This window comes from Vollenhovia emeryi, unplaced genomic scaffold, assembly GCF_000949405.1.
Source record: "Vollenhovia emeryi isolate VEMERY1.0 unplaced genomic scaffold, V.emery_V1.0 DF939166.1, whole genome shotgun sequence".
Taxonomy (NCBI): domain Eukaryota; kingdom Metazoa; phylum Arthropoda; class Insecta; order Hymenoptera; family Formicidae; genus Vollenhovia; species Vollenhovia emeryi.
In genome coordinates, this window is record NW_011967200.1 from 601,056 (window position 1) to 614,368 (window position 13,313).

The following is a 13,313-nucleotide window of genomic DNA, read 5'->3' on the forward strand; positions in this document are numbered from 1 at the left end:
ACATTGATAATATTATATAAAGATATTAATTACCGTCGAACATACAGAGTATCCCCCCTTCCCCCAATCATTACAGCAAGAGTACTCGTAATTGACGCAAGATTCATGTTGCCTAACGATGCATGCTCACGTTTCTCGGCGCAGATGTTGGGGTTATTTGTTAGCACGATCGATATCATTTCAAAATGATAAGATAATACCGCGTCGTACGTTTCGCGAGCATCTCGTTACACTCGAAAATATCCTCCCTTTTAGCGTCTCTCCTTTTCTCCCTTTTCCATCTACCTAAAATTACAATCTATCGGTCTTTTAGCTTTTTTTTTATCAAGAGGTCACGTGGTCGGACCCCCTACGTGCCGCGCGACACGACGGAGAGCGTGGCCTCTCGTACAGTTCAGTCGCGTCTCGTCCCTCACGGTATTTGCGTCGGTTCCTCGTTGCTCTCCGTCTCGCGTGTCCTTCCCCCCCTTCTCGCTCTCTCTCTCTCTCTTTTCCACCGGCGATAACGTCCCGCTCGAGAAAACATGCCATATCGCGGAAAAATACGACTGCTCGGCAGAGCGTGCGTCGCGTTCGGTAACGCGTGCGGGAAGAGCGAGGGCAATACGTGTTTCGCCGTCGCCAGCATTGCCGGCAGCAGAAACTTCTCCGTGGGCCACACGCTCGATATGAGGTGAGCAGCGTAAAATCCCAGGGCCGTGACGGGCGCCGGGGCGCGCGGGATCTCTCCGCGTTTCCGGGCGATCGACGTGTCCACGAGCGATTACCGTCGCTCCGATCTCCGGACGGTATTATCTAGGGGTCGAGTGTTCCAGTCGTTCAATCGGATAACTTTTTACCCTTTAAAGGCCGAATCAGACTAAATCGCTGGCTGCTTTGCTCTCATTGGCTAGAAGACAATCGCCAATTTTACGCGGATTAGATTGGCGATTGCCTTTAGAGCCAATGAGAGTTGATTAAATCGCTGGCTTTGCACTCATTGGCTAGAGGACAATCGTCAATTCCAATTCAATCCGAGTCGGCAACTGCTAGTCTGATTCGGCCTTTAGATTAGCATCCTTTATCTCTTTCTAGTTGCTCCCCTTAGAAAGAGACAAAGGATGTTAACCAAAGGGTAAAACGTTATCCGATGATTGGAACAATCGACCTCTAGGTCGGTATCCATAATCAAATCTTATATTCAAAACAAGATCATCTTTAGATACACCATAGCCAATGAAACGTTCCATACAGCATCTTTAGATGAATTCAAGGCGGTCTTGAATACAAGATCTGACTATGAATACCGGCTCTAGTCTCGATTCCACTTGAGCTCGTCAACGGGAATCTCGAAGTGCCACTTCACTGGCTGGACACATTCCTAGATTCTCTAAGACGAGACGATCTTTAACCTTTAATTACACGCGAGTTCTCGAGAACGCGTAACTCTTAAAAATTGTATGATTATATAAATTTATCTGAAAAAAGTTCCTCGATTTCGATATCACTTAATTTACGTTAATTCCTTGCAGATACCTTTCTGCTACATATAATTGCACAAATTTAAAAAGCGAGTGGAGTCTCGGACATACGAGTAATTAAAGCCTGATCCGCAATGTGCTCCTTGCGTCTAGAAACATTCTATTTTATACATAAGCAAATCAAAACGTTTTAAAAATTTGTCGACAATACACGATTGTACACAATGTACAATTTACAAGCTTGCACAAACAAAATTTTCGAACTTTTCGTATTTACTGGCTGCAAAATAGAATGTTTTTAGACGCAAAGAACGCATTGCGGATCAGGTTAAGGGTAAGATCGGATGGCGAATTGAGCACTGTCGTCACAATCAGACCTGCCACGGTCGCTCGTTCGGACTGCGGTCCACTTGATGCTGCAAGTGCTTCTTCTCTTTCCATTTGATAAATAAAGAAGGGGAAGAACGCTTCGAAGCATTTGTAGTATCAAGTGGACCGCAGCCTCCGTCCTATTTCACGTTCGTCCGTCTCTATTAAAAGAGACCATTCGAAATTCCGAAGCTCTCCCCAGTGAAAAATGCTTCGTCGAAACGATGTCGAATTGACATCGACACTGTCGGATTAGCATCGATTCGACATCAATTTGACGGTGTCGGTGTCGATTCGACGAGTCATTTCTCGCTGGGTCTGGCATGCGCCGGGAAAACTTTCTCCCGTATAAAGAGATCGCGTGTCTCACGATGATAATCGCTTGATCGCTGAAGAAAGATAGATAAGGCGAAAATCGGTATTATCGTCGCACGTTATTATTCGTGACCCATTGGAGACGGGACTGGCAGTATGAAAACGACACAATTTCTCGTGCAGAAGGAAGTTATCTTATCGATTAGATTTTTTTTTCCTCGAAAGCGCAATACTTTTCGCGATAACGGTAATCGCGATTCTTAACAGGATTGTTCTCAGAGGGCTCGGGTGTCGGAAACCGCGAAACGTTTCAACTACGAAAGTCGCGTATTGTTTAATTTAACATTGTTAATCGGATGAATGTCGTAACAATAATTCACCCAGGGAGAATTGATTTGTCGAGACAATGTCGAACCGACATCGTTTCAGCATCGATCGACAAATCACTTCTCACTGGGAAAAGAGGATTCAGAATATGGCAGAGAAAAATGAAGATTCTAAGTGCAACACGTGCAAGCGACACGAACAGACCATACTTGTATTTTGAATGAAAGTTTCTACGCGCACACTTACACACGTGTCTACTCATGCATACATATAGAGGTCGTGTAGAATTTTATGCTAATAAAAGATATGTCGCTTTTATCGTAACTAGAACAGTACATTACGCGCGTTAGTCCTAGTCTACAATGGAGGATTTAAGCCCTAAGCTTTGAGAAATTGACCAATCACGGTCAAGTGCGAGTAGAATACGCGACTGTGATTAGTCAGTTTCTTAAGGCTTCGAGTTTAAATCTCTATTGTAGACCGGAACTTACGGATCCTCTCTTATCGATAAAAGTGCCACTGAAATTGGTTTGGGAGGATTTTTATCGGCCGAAAAGATTGTTTACGGTCATTTTTATCGATAAAAGATGATTCAGAGGCAAAGAAACTAGCTGACCTACTAATTGTATTTTGAAACAAAATTTCTGTGCGCGCACATTCACATGCACGTGCATACTCAACGTACATTGTATAGAGGCCATGTAGAAATGTTATGCTAATAACAGATCTTATGTCGCTTTTATCTTAATAGGCGCACGGGCAGCGTTTCGAAACTGACATTTACACGGTACGTTATCTATTCCTTCCATCCGTGGACAATTTTTTTTAACGGGAAATAAATTGTCCAAGAAAAAAATAAATAAAACGAATGTTACGAGAATTATGTCTTGGAGAGCAGAGATCGTGGATTCAGGTTTTACTTCTTGGTCTCTCGATCGTCGTGCAGAATTACCAAGTTCTCGATAACGTGCGATTTAATTCATCGTTTTCTTCATACCGCTTCGTTACGTTTCACTTACGCTTGCCCCGCGGTTCCGCGGTATGATAAAAGACGCGCTACATTTAGAAAGTTTAAGTCACACGTAACGATGATTATGTCCCGACCGGCTCTCGCAACTTTTCTGGTCGATTAACGCCGATACATTTTTTTTCTTTCTCCCGCAGGTTCGTCCAGTTCACGAGCAAAAGCGGGGGCCCGCAGCATCTCGGGGTCCAGCTGAAGCAGGGGGGTGACATCATCGCCGTGTCCGCGGTCGACTCGCGGATACCGAACACGCTGAAAAAGTTTCTGGAGGGCGGCGACGATCTGCTGAAGAAGGCCAAGAGGTAGGCGAGCGCGGCTTGACCAGCCGCGGGTCCGGGCGGAGCCTCCGCGAAGGAGTGTCCGTATTTTCGCGCGCGAGATAACGCGCGTTCACAATATTTGCACGCGCTCAACGCAATCTGTAATCGTGATGACGCGTATTTACTTCTTGTAAAAATTAAAATGTGGACAGATTACGATTGATTAAAATATGGTTCGGAGTAGAAAAGCAACAGGGTCACGGCAACGCTGCTCTTTAACATCGTATAAATTGCCCTTGTTTTCTTTCTTTATCACGACCAAGAACCTTGGGAACTAAGTATGTCTTTCGACTGGAGTGACATAATTTGAAGATCTCGCGGGATTATTTGACAAGTTTTTTTTCTTCTAAATCTGGGATATGCATTTTGGTACACGCGTATAGTATCATGGTGACAAATGCGAGAAGAAAAGGACGTAGTTATAGTAATTCTACCTTTTTAATACCGCAATTATCCTCAATTAGGTTTTCGTTTGTGACAAATTTTGCTCGAGAACCTTGGAAATTAAATACATTTCTTAATTGGAGCGACATGATTAAAGGTTCTCAAGTCCTTGAGATTATTTTACTTACTAATTGCAAGTTACTTCGTTCCTGAATCTTGGGGATATACTTTTTTAAATATCTGCAATTATGTTAACGGGTAACACGAGAAAAAAAAGACTGATCTCTCAACGTGAATTTGTTTCGCCAGGGACGACGATTTCGACCTAAGGAAGGCAGTAGAGAGGTTGGTGCTTTCGGCATTCGATTCGTGTGATAAAGTAGTTATCCCCTTTTTTTCTCCCCAGTCGGCTAATTATTTGTATTTGTTCTTTGTCCACGCACATACGATGCCGTTAGTCCTCATTTAGCAAGACTATATCGAGTCCTTCTTTTGGCTGTTATCAACTTATCAAGTTTATTGATTTCATGTCTAATTTTGCATTTTAGAATTTTTCATGCCATTAGCAGGCATTTAGCTAAATTCGAATTGTCATATACTCCCGATAAGATTGTACAAGAGTTAAAAATAAAGTACGTGCGTAAAGCACTCGAGCAACTCTTTGCAATCCTATCGCGCCAAGTAATTTCTTCACTCGGCGAACGAAGGAAATAAAATAAAATAAAATAAATTCGTGCTACCTACAATTCCCCGCGCGATATTTCATGCCGGCGGAGGAGTGACTTTGAAGCACGAGAGCGGTGCACATGCTATGACGTAATCGATCATATGATGATTGCGTAACGAAATTTTGAGGAATTTTAGTCGCGCGCAAATAAGATCGCCCTTATCAGCGACAATCGACGACGGATATCGTACTCGCGATCGCGATTCAAATCGTTAATGGGGAAATTCCCGGGTCGGCCTTGCAAACGAAACAGTCATTTATAAATGTATATTCAAGATACATGTTATTTCTTATTACCGCTCTGCATATATTGTCTCTAGCATTGACGAGCGCAGCTGTTGGCAAAAAGGAAGACCGAACGTGTCGCGTGACGAATATGTAATTGTTACGTACAGTCTTATTCATTAATGCCTGGGCCTCAGTTTTTCTAGGATTCACAGTTTCATAATCTTCATTCCCATCTGTACATCGATGAGTTTCAGGCTGTAGTTCACACAGCCTTTATAGAAATCTGTGGTAGTGAGTACGTATATACAGCCTGAAACTCAGTGATTTGTATAGATGAGAAAAATGATGATAAAAGTACAGGCCCAAGCTTTAATGAATAAGGCTAATATTATACATTTGTCGTGCATCAAATTTTTCAAGTATTGACTGGCTGCTGGATGGAACATTCTATTTTACAGCCAATCGACGCACTTAAAAATTTTGTCGCACGACAAATGAAATATCAGCCGAAGACTGTACATTGTATTTTTATAGATGGAATTAGAGTGAATTATTTTCGATAATTAATGGAAGATTGCCATGCGTCACGTCGGCACGTGGCATTTATAAATCGTGCATCGCATGTTTCCTGCTGTTCGACTTATTGATCTCGCGGCTAAAGTCTAATCTACAATGTGTTCTTCGCGCCTAGAAACATTCTACACTTTGTAGCCAATAAACGTTTAAAAAATTGTGCAAGTTGACTAATTGTTCATTATACAATCGTACGTTGTCGGTGAATTTTTTTCAAGCGTTTTCATTTGCTTGTACAAAACTGAATATTTCTAGACGCGAAGAGCACATTGTAGATTAGGCGTAGGTCTCGGCAAACACCGTTCTCTATCGATTGCATCAGCAGCCCCGCTCAAACACGTGTCATTGAGGGAGCTTTTGAGCTTTCGCATAGCGCGCATGCGACGCGACATTCGATAATTGAGTCTTATCATCGCAACTGACTCTCGATCGTACGCAGCACGTTAATACTGACTCGAGACGGCGCCTTGTCCCGCTGCCAATTGGCGGACGTTCAAGCTTCTTTGGGACGGATGAAATTTTTTCAGTGAAAGCAACACTCGCTCCGGTGAATGGAGGAGCACTTTAATTTATCCGCCCGATCGTGCGAAATGAGTTTACATTTATTTTTTAATTTAATTTATCAATCGCGTCGGACGACGACGTTTGGCTATCAAAGTGGGACAAGTGATAAAACCGATAATCGATTCGCTAATAGAACATTCGTTTAATTGTACTGTTGAGGCTTCCAGAACATTAATTTACGCAATGTCGCTTTTGTTCGCTGTTATAGTTCCGCGGCACGTCTTAAAAACAGGCATGAATATTTCTCCACGCAACAACTTTATTTATAGAAGAGATAAAAATCTTTCTTTATTAAAGTCGAATGTTTCCTACACCTTTCACATTATAATGTAAAAATTTTCTGCTTGTGGTATCTTAAAATTATATTTATGTCGTTTATGATGTTTACTAATAAATCATAAGAACAGTAGTATATTTGTTAATCATTCATGTTCTTCTATTATCAATTAACGAAGTCTTCCCTTTGCAGTTGTAAAAAGAGCGGTGTTCCTTTGAAAAATGACGTAACGAGAAGAGGCAATTATATCAATAGAACTTGTTAGAATAGCGTTCTTGTTTTTCTAGAACGTAACGCGATAATAAAAATTACCCGAATAAGCGTGCACTTTAGTAATTTAAACGTGAATATCTCCGACATTTAAAAAGGTCGCGGAGGTAACTTCGATATAAGTGCATCAGCAATTTAAAGATTCAAGTAAAATTATTCGATTAACAGAATTAAGACAATTAACGGCCGGTGAAGATAGAAAGTACAGTAAATAATTAATCTTAATTGCCTTAATTTTGTCAATTTTTTATTATGTAGAGCCTGGTCCTTTAATTATTTGAATTATGTAATTTATATCACACGTAATATTTCAACGTTTTGCACGCAACGTCTCTGTTATGTAATCTGAGCTGGCGAAGCGTAAATTGACGAGGAAAACATTTGCAAAAACCACTTTGTACGCGTGCAATTAACCGGAAACTGCGGTACGACGAAGACAATAGAAATGTAAATCCTGCTCGGTTTACCCGGATAGACTAGCAACGCGAAATCCGCTAGATATTGGACGCACGAGTAATTGAAGAGATTTAAACGTAGGAGTAATTAATGGCGCTATTACGTTGCTCATTGCCGCAAGTCGGATTTCCTATGAAAGCCCGTTTGTTGCGTACACAGAACCGTGTGTCGTTTATCGACAGCGATGATTAATTAATTAACAGGCTTGCGCACGGAACGGAAACGCATTTCTGCATGCGAATATAACCGAATTTCCTCTTTTCTTCGCTGTGTCTGTTTCCATCCTCTCTCAAGCCCGATCTACAATGTGTTTGTTGCGTCTAGAAAAATTTTTTTTATAGCCATTAAACACGATTTAAAAAATGTGTGCGTGTTGATAAACTGTATATTATACATTGCACGAGCCTGCATTGTCGACAAATTTTTTGAGCGTATCGATTTGCCTGTATAAGAATAGAATGTTTCTCGTCGCGAAAAACACATTGTAGATTAGACTTTAATACCGCAAGGCTTTCCCGTAGACGTTGGCGCGGTAGGGAGAGAAAAACGCGCTTAACACCAGGTTTTGCCTCGCGTGCAAGTTGATTAACTTTGATGACCGGATGATCCCGCAGCCCTGGTCCAAGACGCTGAATTGAACACGATTGGTTACAGAATAGTCGCCGAGGGACGGAGCATCACGCCCGAGGCCGACGTGAACTTCCTGGCGCCGATCACGTGTATGGACAAGCTCGCCTGCATCGGCCTCAACTACAGCGGGCATTGCCAGGAGCAAGGTATACCGACTCCGGAGAGTCCGGTAGTCTTTAACAAATTTCCCAGCAACATCATCGGGCCGCAAGACAACATCCTGCTGCCGTCGATCTCGGACGTAAGTCGACGACGAGGGAGAGGAGGAGGAGGAGGAGGAGGAGGAAAACGCCTGGTCGATTGTCGAAGCAGGGAATGCCCCTCTGACGAGCAAGCCTAATCTACAGTCTGTGCTCTTCGCGTTTAGAAACGTTCTATTTTATATAAGCGAATCGAAACGCTTCAAAAACTTGTCGGCCGCGTACGATTGTACATGAGCGATGGACAGAGTGGTCGCGACACTCGGTTTTTAAATGAGTTTAGGAACGTGCGTTTAGATTAATTGTGTATGTATCTTGTCAATTGTGGTCAATTGTGTATGTATCTTGCAACATAGTGAAAATGCTAAAAGCGAGCGGCTTCGCTTCTTTCCAAGGGGACAGTTGGAAAGAGATAGAGCTGCTCACTTTTAGAATTTTCACTACGGTGCAAGATACAGAATTGACCCAAAGGTTTACTCTTACTTGAAAAAAATAGATCGGAAACGCACAAAATGATTTCGGAATGGCCATCGAGTAAAATATTCCTCGAAGAAGATTTTGTAACGAAACCCTGAACGCACGTTCCTAATCTCTTCTGTCCATCACTGTACAATGTATAATGTACAATTTATCAGCTTGCACGCATTTTTAAACGTATTTATTGGCCACGGAATAGAATGTTTCTTTTCTAGACGCAAAGAGCATATTGTAGATTAGGCCTCGGCGTCGATTCCGTTGTATCTGTAACCGTGTATTTTTAGTCCGTCGGGATTACGTCACGAACCCCCTCTCCCCCCGGGCTTTCATTTTCGTTCTATTCGTCTCGAACCGTAGGCATATACTGGCTCTATTGCGACAGCCTTCCTCTTTACAAGTCGTTTCTCGCGAGATCCGAGGCTTGAATGCCGAGCCGGTTACGCTCGCGTGTTTGGCCGTTCAACGGACCATCGTTGGTTCATTATGTAGTTTGTCCTTGACACTCTGGCAGAGGTAGGACGCAGGCACGTGATGTTCATGTGACAAGACCGGAAGTCGCGCGTGCGTGCGCTCGGTCGGTCGCAGCCCAATTAAAGCGCGATTTTCGGAACTTGCAGAAGGTCGACTGGGAAGCCGAGCTGGCGATAGTGATCGGCAAGAGATGCAAGAGCCTCAGTAACGATGACGTCGAGGACTGTATCTTCGGTTACACGGTGGCGCAGGATATAACGGCGCGCGACTGGCAGAAACAGAAGCGGAACGGCGGCCAGTTCCTGCTCGGGAAAGCGATGGACACGTTCTGCCCCCTCGGCCCGGCCGTAATCACCAAGGAGGCGATATGCGACATCAACAATCTGTCCGTGAGGACGTGGGTGAACGGCAAGCAGAAACAGGACGGCAACACCAGCGAGCTAATCTTCAAACCTCACGAAATAGTCGCTTACCTCTCGCAGTTCGTATCTTTCACGACGATACGCCGGCAATGCGATTGAGAATGCGCGCAAATAACAATGTCGAAATTTCAGATTTATGACGTTGTTACCAGGCGACGTGATCCTCACCGGCACGCCGGCTGGCGTAGGATTCACGCGCAATCCACCCGAATATTTGCAGGTATGTCTCCTTATACTTGAGCCAACGGCGCACGATACTATATTTTGCCTACTGGATTTCTTCCAAGAGCCAATAATGATGCAGAGTTTTAGATCAGTGGGGTCAATTCTGTATCTTACACTGTAGTGAAAGTGCTGAAAGTGAGTAGCTCTGTCTCTAACTTTACCTTTAGAAAGAGACAAGGCTGGTCACTTCTAGCATTTTCATTATGTTGCAAGATACAGAATTGACTCCCTGGAGCAAGCAAGCAATCCAGTAGACAAAATAGTATCGTTGGCTTTAAATTTTGTACTTCATCATGTGTGTATAATTTGCGCGTTTCAGCGTGGCGATGTACTTGAAACCGAAATCGAGAGTCTGGGACGTCTGAGGAACAAAGTAATCTGATCCGAGAGACGGAGCACACCTTTGGAAAGCGTTAACAGAACTTCGTGATTCTCACAAGACTGGACCTACGTTCCCTCAGGGAACGACATTCGCGATGATGTTGAACTGAAGTCATGTCCGCGAATTGATTTTGGATACAAGAACAGATACTCGAACAATAATTTCAGCGCGATTGCGAATGTTCATGCCAGAGGTGACATCGCCCTCTTCTTCATTCAGAGGCACAGACAGGAAACACACGGGGCGCCTAGCAACCCTAATTTTTTATGTGTCACGCATTTTACGTATTTGTATAATTAAAGCAAGTTGTTTCTACAGTATGATTTTATCTCGTCCCGTCCCACACGGGTTTAGTAGCCCAAATTTTAAATGCTTTATCGAAATGAATTTAAATGACACGTAGAGAGAAATATATTTTAGTTTGATCGCGATATTTGTTCGCGGTAAGCTCTTCAATTGTAAGCAACATTTTATCGGCATAAACGTTAGCGTGCATATCCAATTGTGTAAATTACAGTAAAACGTATATTTGTGCTGTAATCCATTTACAAATACAAATTCTACCGCAGGAAATGCATCGGTACACATTTGTATATAATTATATACTTACAAATATAAATTCAGTATTATTCTTCAGTATTATATGCCAGTACATTTTGCTACGTACAACAAAACGTACTAGATTTCGTCGCAATCCATTTTTACATTAGCATAAATTATAACAGCATACATTCCAAGCCATCGACTTAAATATATGTTGGAATCTCGATCAAAATAAAAATAAAATTCTAATATACATTTATGCACCTTAGGACACCAACTGCTCATCGCTGTTTTGAGCAAGTTCGTTGTACTGTTCCGGAATTCTCTTAAACATTTTTATCTTGGCACGTATTTGCTTCCAAGTTAATTGATAATGGTTCTTTCGGTCCCTCGACATCGCCTGCAGAACAATCCAAACGGTCAGCTACATCTTGGAGACAAACAATGACTTTACTTGCAGAAAGTCTCACCTCGTAATCCTCGCCGTACTTCTTTATCAAGTAAGTGAGAAACTGCGTTTGTGCCTTCGGCAATTTGAGAAGTCGCTGCCTAGGAGCCTTGGCCTCGGCCTCCAACGTCTCCGCTACATGACTTTTCGCCACGTTCATCTCCTCGTGATCCGACGAGTCCTCGCACCCTGCGACATCCCTCCTGGCCCCCTCCAGCAGCTCGTGCTTCACGTTAGGAAGTTGCATCGCCTCGTTCGCGTCGTACGCCAAGCCCATCTCCTTCAAATTGACGCGGGTGGATCTTTTGTACTCCCACTCTTTTTTTATCTCATTACTAAAAGTCAAATGTAACAGAATGAACAAACGTCGATTGACGGCACGTTACAGTAAGCTTTTAAAATATATTTGGTGCTGCTTTTTTTAAATAAATTCTCCCTTTATGAGAACGCCGTCGACCTACTGGTCATATAGCGTACTCCTCTTCCTTTCTTACTATCTTCCCTGTATTCTTATCTTCTCTTTACTCTGACTTCACGGCTACTTATCCTCTGGGCCCTATTTAGTCACCTCTTACGACACGGAAAGCTAGCCGGATGATCTATTCGTCGGTGGATCAACACGCCAAGTACTTCTTCTTGCGCTTCAGCTTTCTGATTCTTTTGATTTTCAGCTTGCACGAGATATCTCCCCCGTGCACGCGTGCACCAAAAAGCACCAGTTACGCAGAGTTGTAGGTTAGGAGACTCACCATGGGATATCCGGCAGTTTCCGTAGCTTATTCCGCAGCCTCTTTCGATTCACATTCGGATTGTACTTCTTCTTGCGCTTCAGCTTTCTGATTCTTTTGATTTTCATCTTGCACGAGGTATCTCCCCCACGTGCGCACCGTCCGCGATACAACTCAACGACGCGTACCTAAAAGTTCCGGTTAGTTCCGAGAAACGACACCGAGCACTGCGATCGACCGCGCATTTTGCAATGGTACGTGGCATCGCGATTCAAAACTGCATCCGACAAATTGTACCCTTTGGCGCTTGCATGTACGAAGAGTTAAAGATAAAACGAGTTTGATCAGTGTTACAGATTGAGCGATAAAAATATGATCGGTGAAGCGACATTAAAACGATAAAAATGGTAGCTTTACACTGTTTCAATCAATAATCGTGACGCGCGTGCAAATCACGGAAAAACAATGTAGCTGCCGCAGCTAAGAACTGCGTGTGGTAACTAAATTTCAGTTGTAAATTATGAACAGCTAATATTTAAATGGTATATTTCATTAGATTGCCAGTGTTGATAGAAATAAAATTTCAAATTTTAATCGACCTCAGCTGGTCACATTTATTGAATACGCTTTCACAATGTTTCGACCTTTGGTTTAGGTCCTTATCAAGTGAGATCTAGGAGTAAAATGTTTTACATACAGTTTACGTGAGGACCTAAACCAAAGGTCGGAACGTTGTGAAAGCGTATTCAATCAATGTGGCCAGCTGAGGCCGATTAAAATTTGAAAAGCTAATATTTAGTTGTGATAGCTAATATTTTGCTACTGTGCTTTTGCTGTTGCATTAGGTGCGACGGCAAACCGTTTGCTGTGCTTTAGAAATTTGTAGTTAATGCAGCAAAGTAGTTTTAGCAAATCGTGATCCCTTACGGAAAAAACACTCAAGTTTTGAGTGTTAACACTAAAAACTTTAGTGTTTTATCCATAATGGATTAGCTATGGTAGAGAAAAAATTTTGTTCAGTGCAGACGTCAACGCACGTTTCAATTAAATTTGGAATTAAAATTCGAACGAAGAACTCGCGTCGTTTTTGTATCGACAATCAAAGCGATTGGTAAATGTTCCCGGGACATTTTCTATGTGCGACAATGCCCCGACATTTTCTACTCGTTATATTTGCTAAATTGATAACTTTACGTTCATTACGTACAAAATATTAGAAAAATATATAAAGAACCGTGCAGAAATGAATTGCAAATAAATGTTTCATATATCTTTCTCGTTGTATCGACGAGCGCATTATGTTTATGTTATAAAATAAGTAAGACAAGTATATTTTTTCGCATTCTAGCTTACTGTACTAGTTCACCAGTGCAGCAATAGAAAACAACCCAGAGAGCATGCATGTCTAAAAGACGTTTACTAGACGTCTTAAAGATGCCTTTTAGACATGCGTGTTCTCTGGGAAGCTTGATATAACTAGTAGGTCCACTCCG

General features: G+C 42.5%; 2 protein-coding genes across 3 annotated transcripts; one reads left to right on the forward strand and one right to left on the reverse strand.

Annotated features, from left to right (window-relative positions):
- Positions 1 to 369: 369 nt before the first annotated feature.
- Positions 370 to 10,419, forward strand: LOC105564348 (fumarylacetoacetate hydrolase domain-containing protein 2A). 2 transcript variants are annotated; one of them, XM_012016658.1, is made up of 7 exons: positions 370 to 673; positions 3,636 to 3,797; positions 4,509 to 4,544; positions 7,949 to 8,165; positions 9,219 to 9,553; positions 9,627 to 9,714; positions 10,039 to 10,419. In XM_012016658.1, exons 1-7 carry the CDS (start codon positions 525 to 527, stop codon positions 10,099 to 10,101), a joined length of 1,050 nt encoding a protein of 349 aa, XP_011872048.1. In that variant the 5' UTR covers positions 370 to 524; the 3' UTR covers positions 10,102 to 10,419. The 2 variants fall into 2 exon arrangements, with proteins under 2 accessions (XP_011872048.1, XP_011872049.1); XM_012016659.1 differs by lacking the exon at positions 4,509 to 4,544.
- Positions 10,420 to 10,674: 255 nt separating this feature from the next.
- LOC105564349 (nucleolar protein 16) lies at positions 10,675 to 12,048 on the reverse strand. The gene is made up of 3 exons (XM_012016660.1): positions 11,842 to 12,048; positions 11,115 to 11,427; positions 10,675 to 11,044 (listed from the first exon to the last, which is right to left on the reverse strand). Exons 1-3 carry the CDS (start codon positions 11,946 to 11,948, stop codon positions 10,910 to 10,912), a joined length of 555 nt encoding a protein of 184 aa, XP_011872050.1. The 5' UTR covers positions 11,949 to 12,048; the 3' UTR covers positions 10,675 to 10,909.
- Positions 12,049 to 13,313: the final 1,265 nt, after the last annotated feature.

Coding starts and splice junctions, on each gene's coding strand:
- LOC105564348 (XM_012016658.1), top strand. CDS start 525: ATGCCATATCGCGGAAAAATACGACTGCTCGGCAGAGCGTGCGTCGCG. Junction 3,798..4,508: donor CTGCTGAAGAAGGCCAAGAG/GTAGGCGAGCGC, acceptor TTGTTTCGCCAG/GGACGACGATTTCGACCTAA. Junction 9,715..10,038: donor ATCCACCCGAATATTTGCAG/GTATGTCTCCTT, acceptor TGCGCGTTTCAG/CGTGGCGATGTACTTGAAAC.
- LOC105564349 (XM_012016660.1), bottom strand. CDS start 11,948: ATGAAAATCAAAAGAATCAGAAAGCTGAAGCGCAAGAAGAAGTACAAT. Junction 11,428..11,841: donor AAACTGCCGGATATCCCATG/GTGAGTCTCCTA, acceptor TTTGACTTTTAG/TAATGAGATAAAAAAAGAGT. Junction 11,045..11,114: donor AGTACGGCGAGGATTACGAG/GTGAGACTTTCT, acceptor ATTGTTCTGCAG/GCGATGTCGAGGGACCGAAA.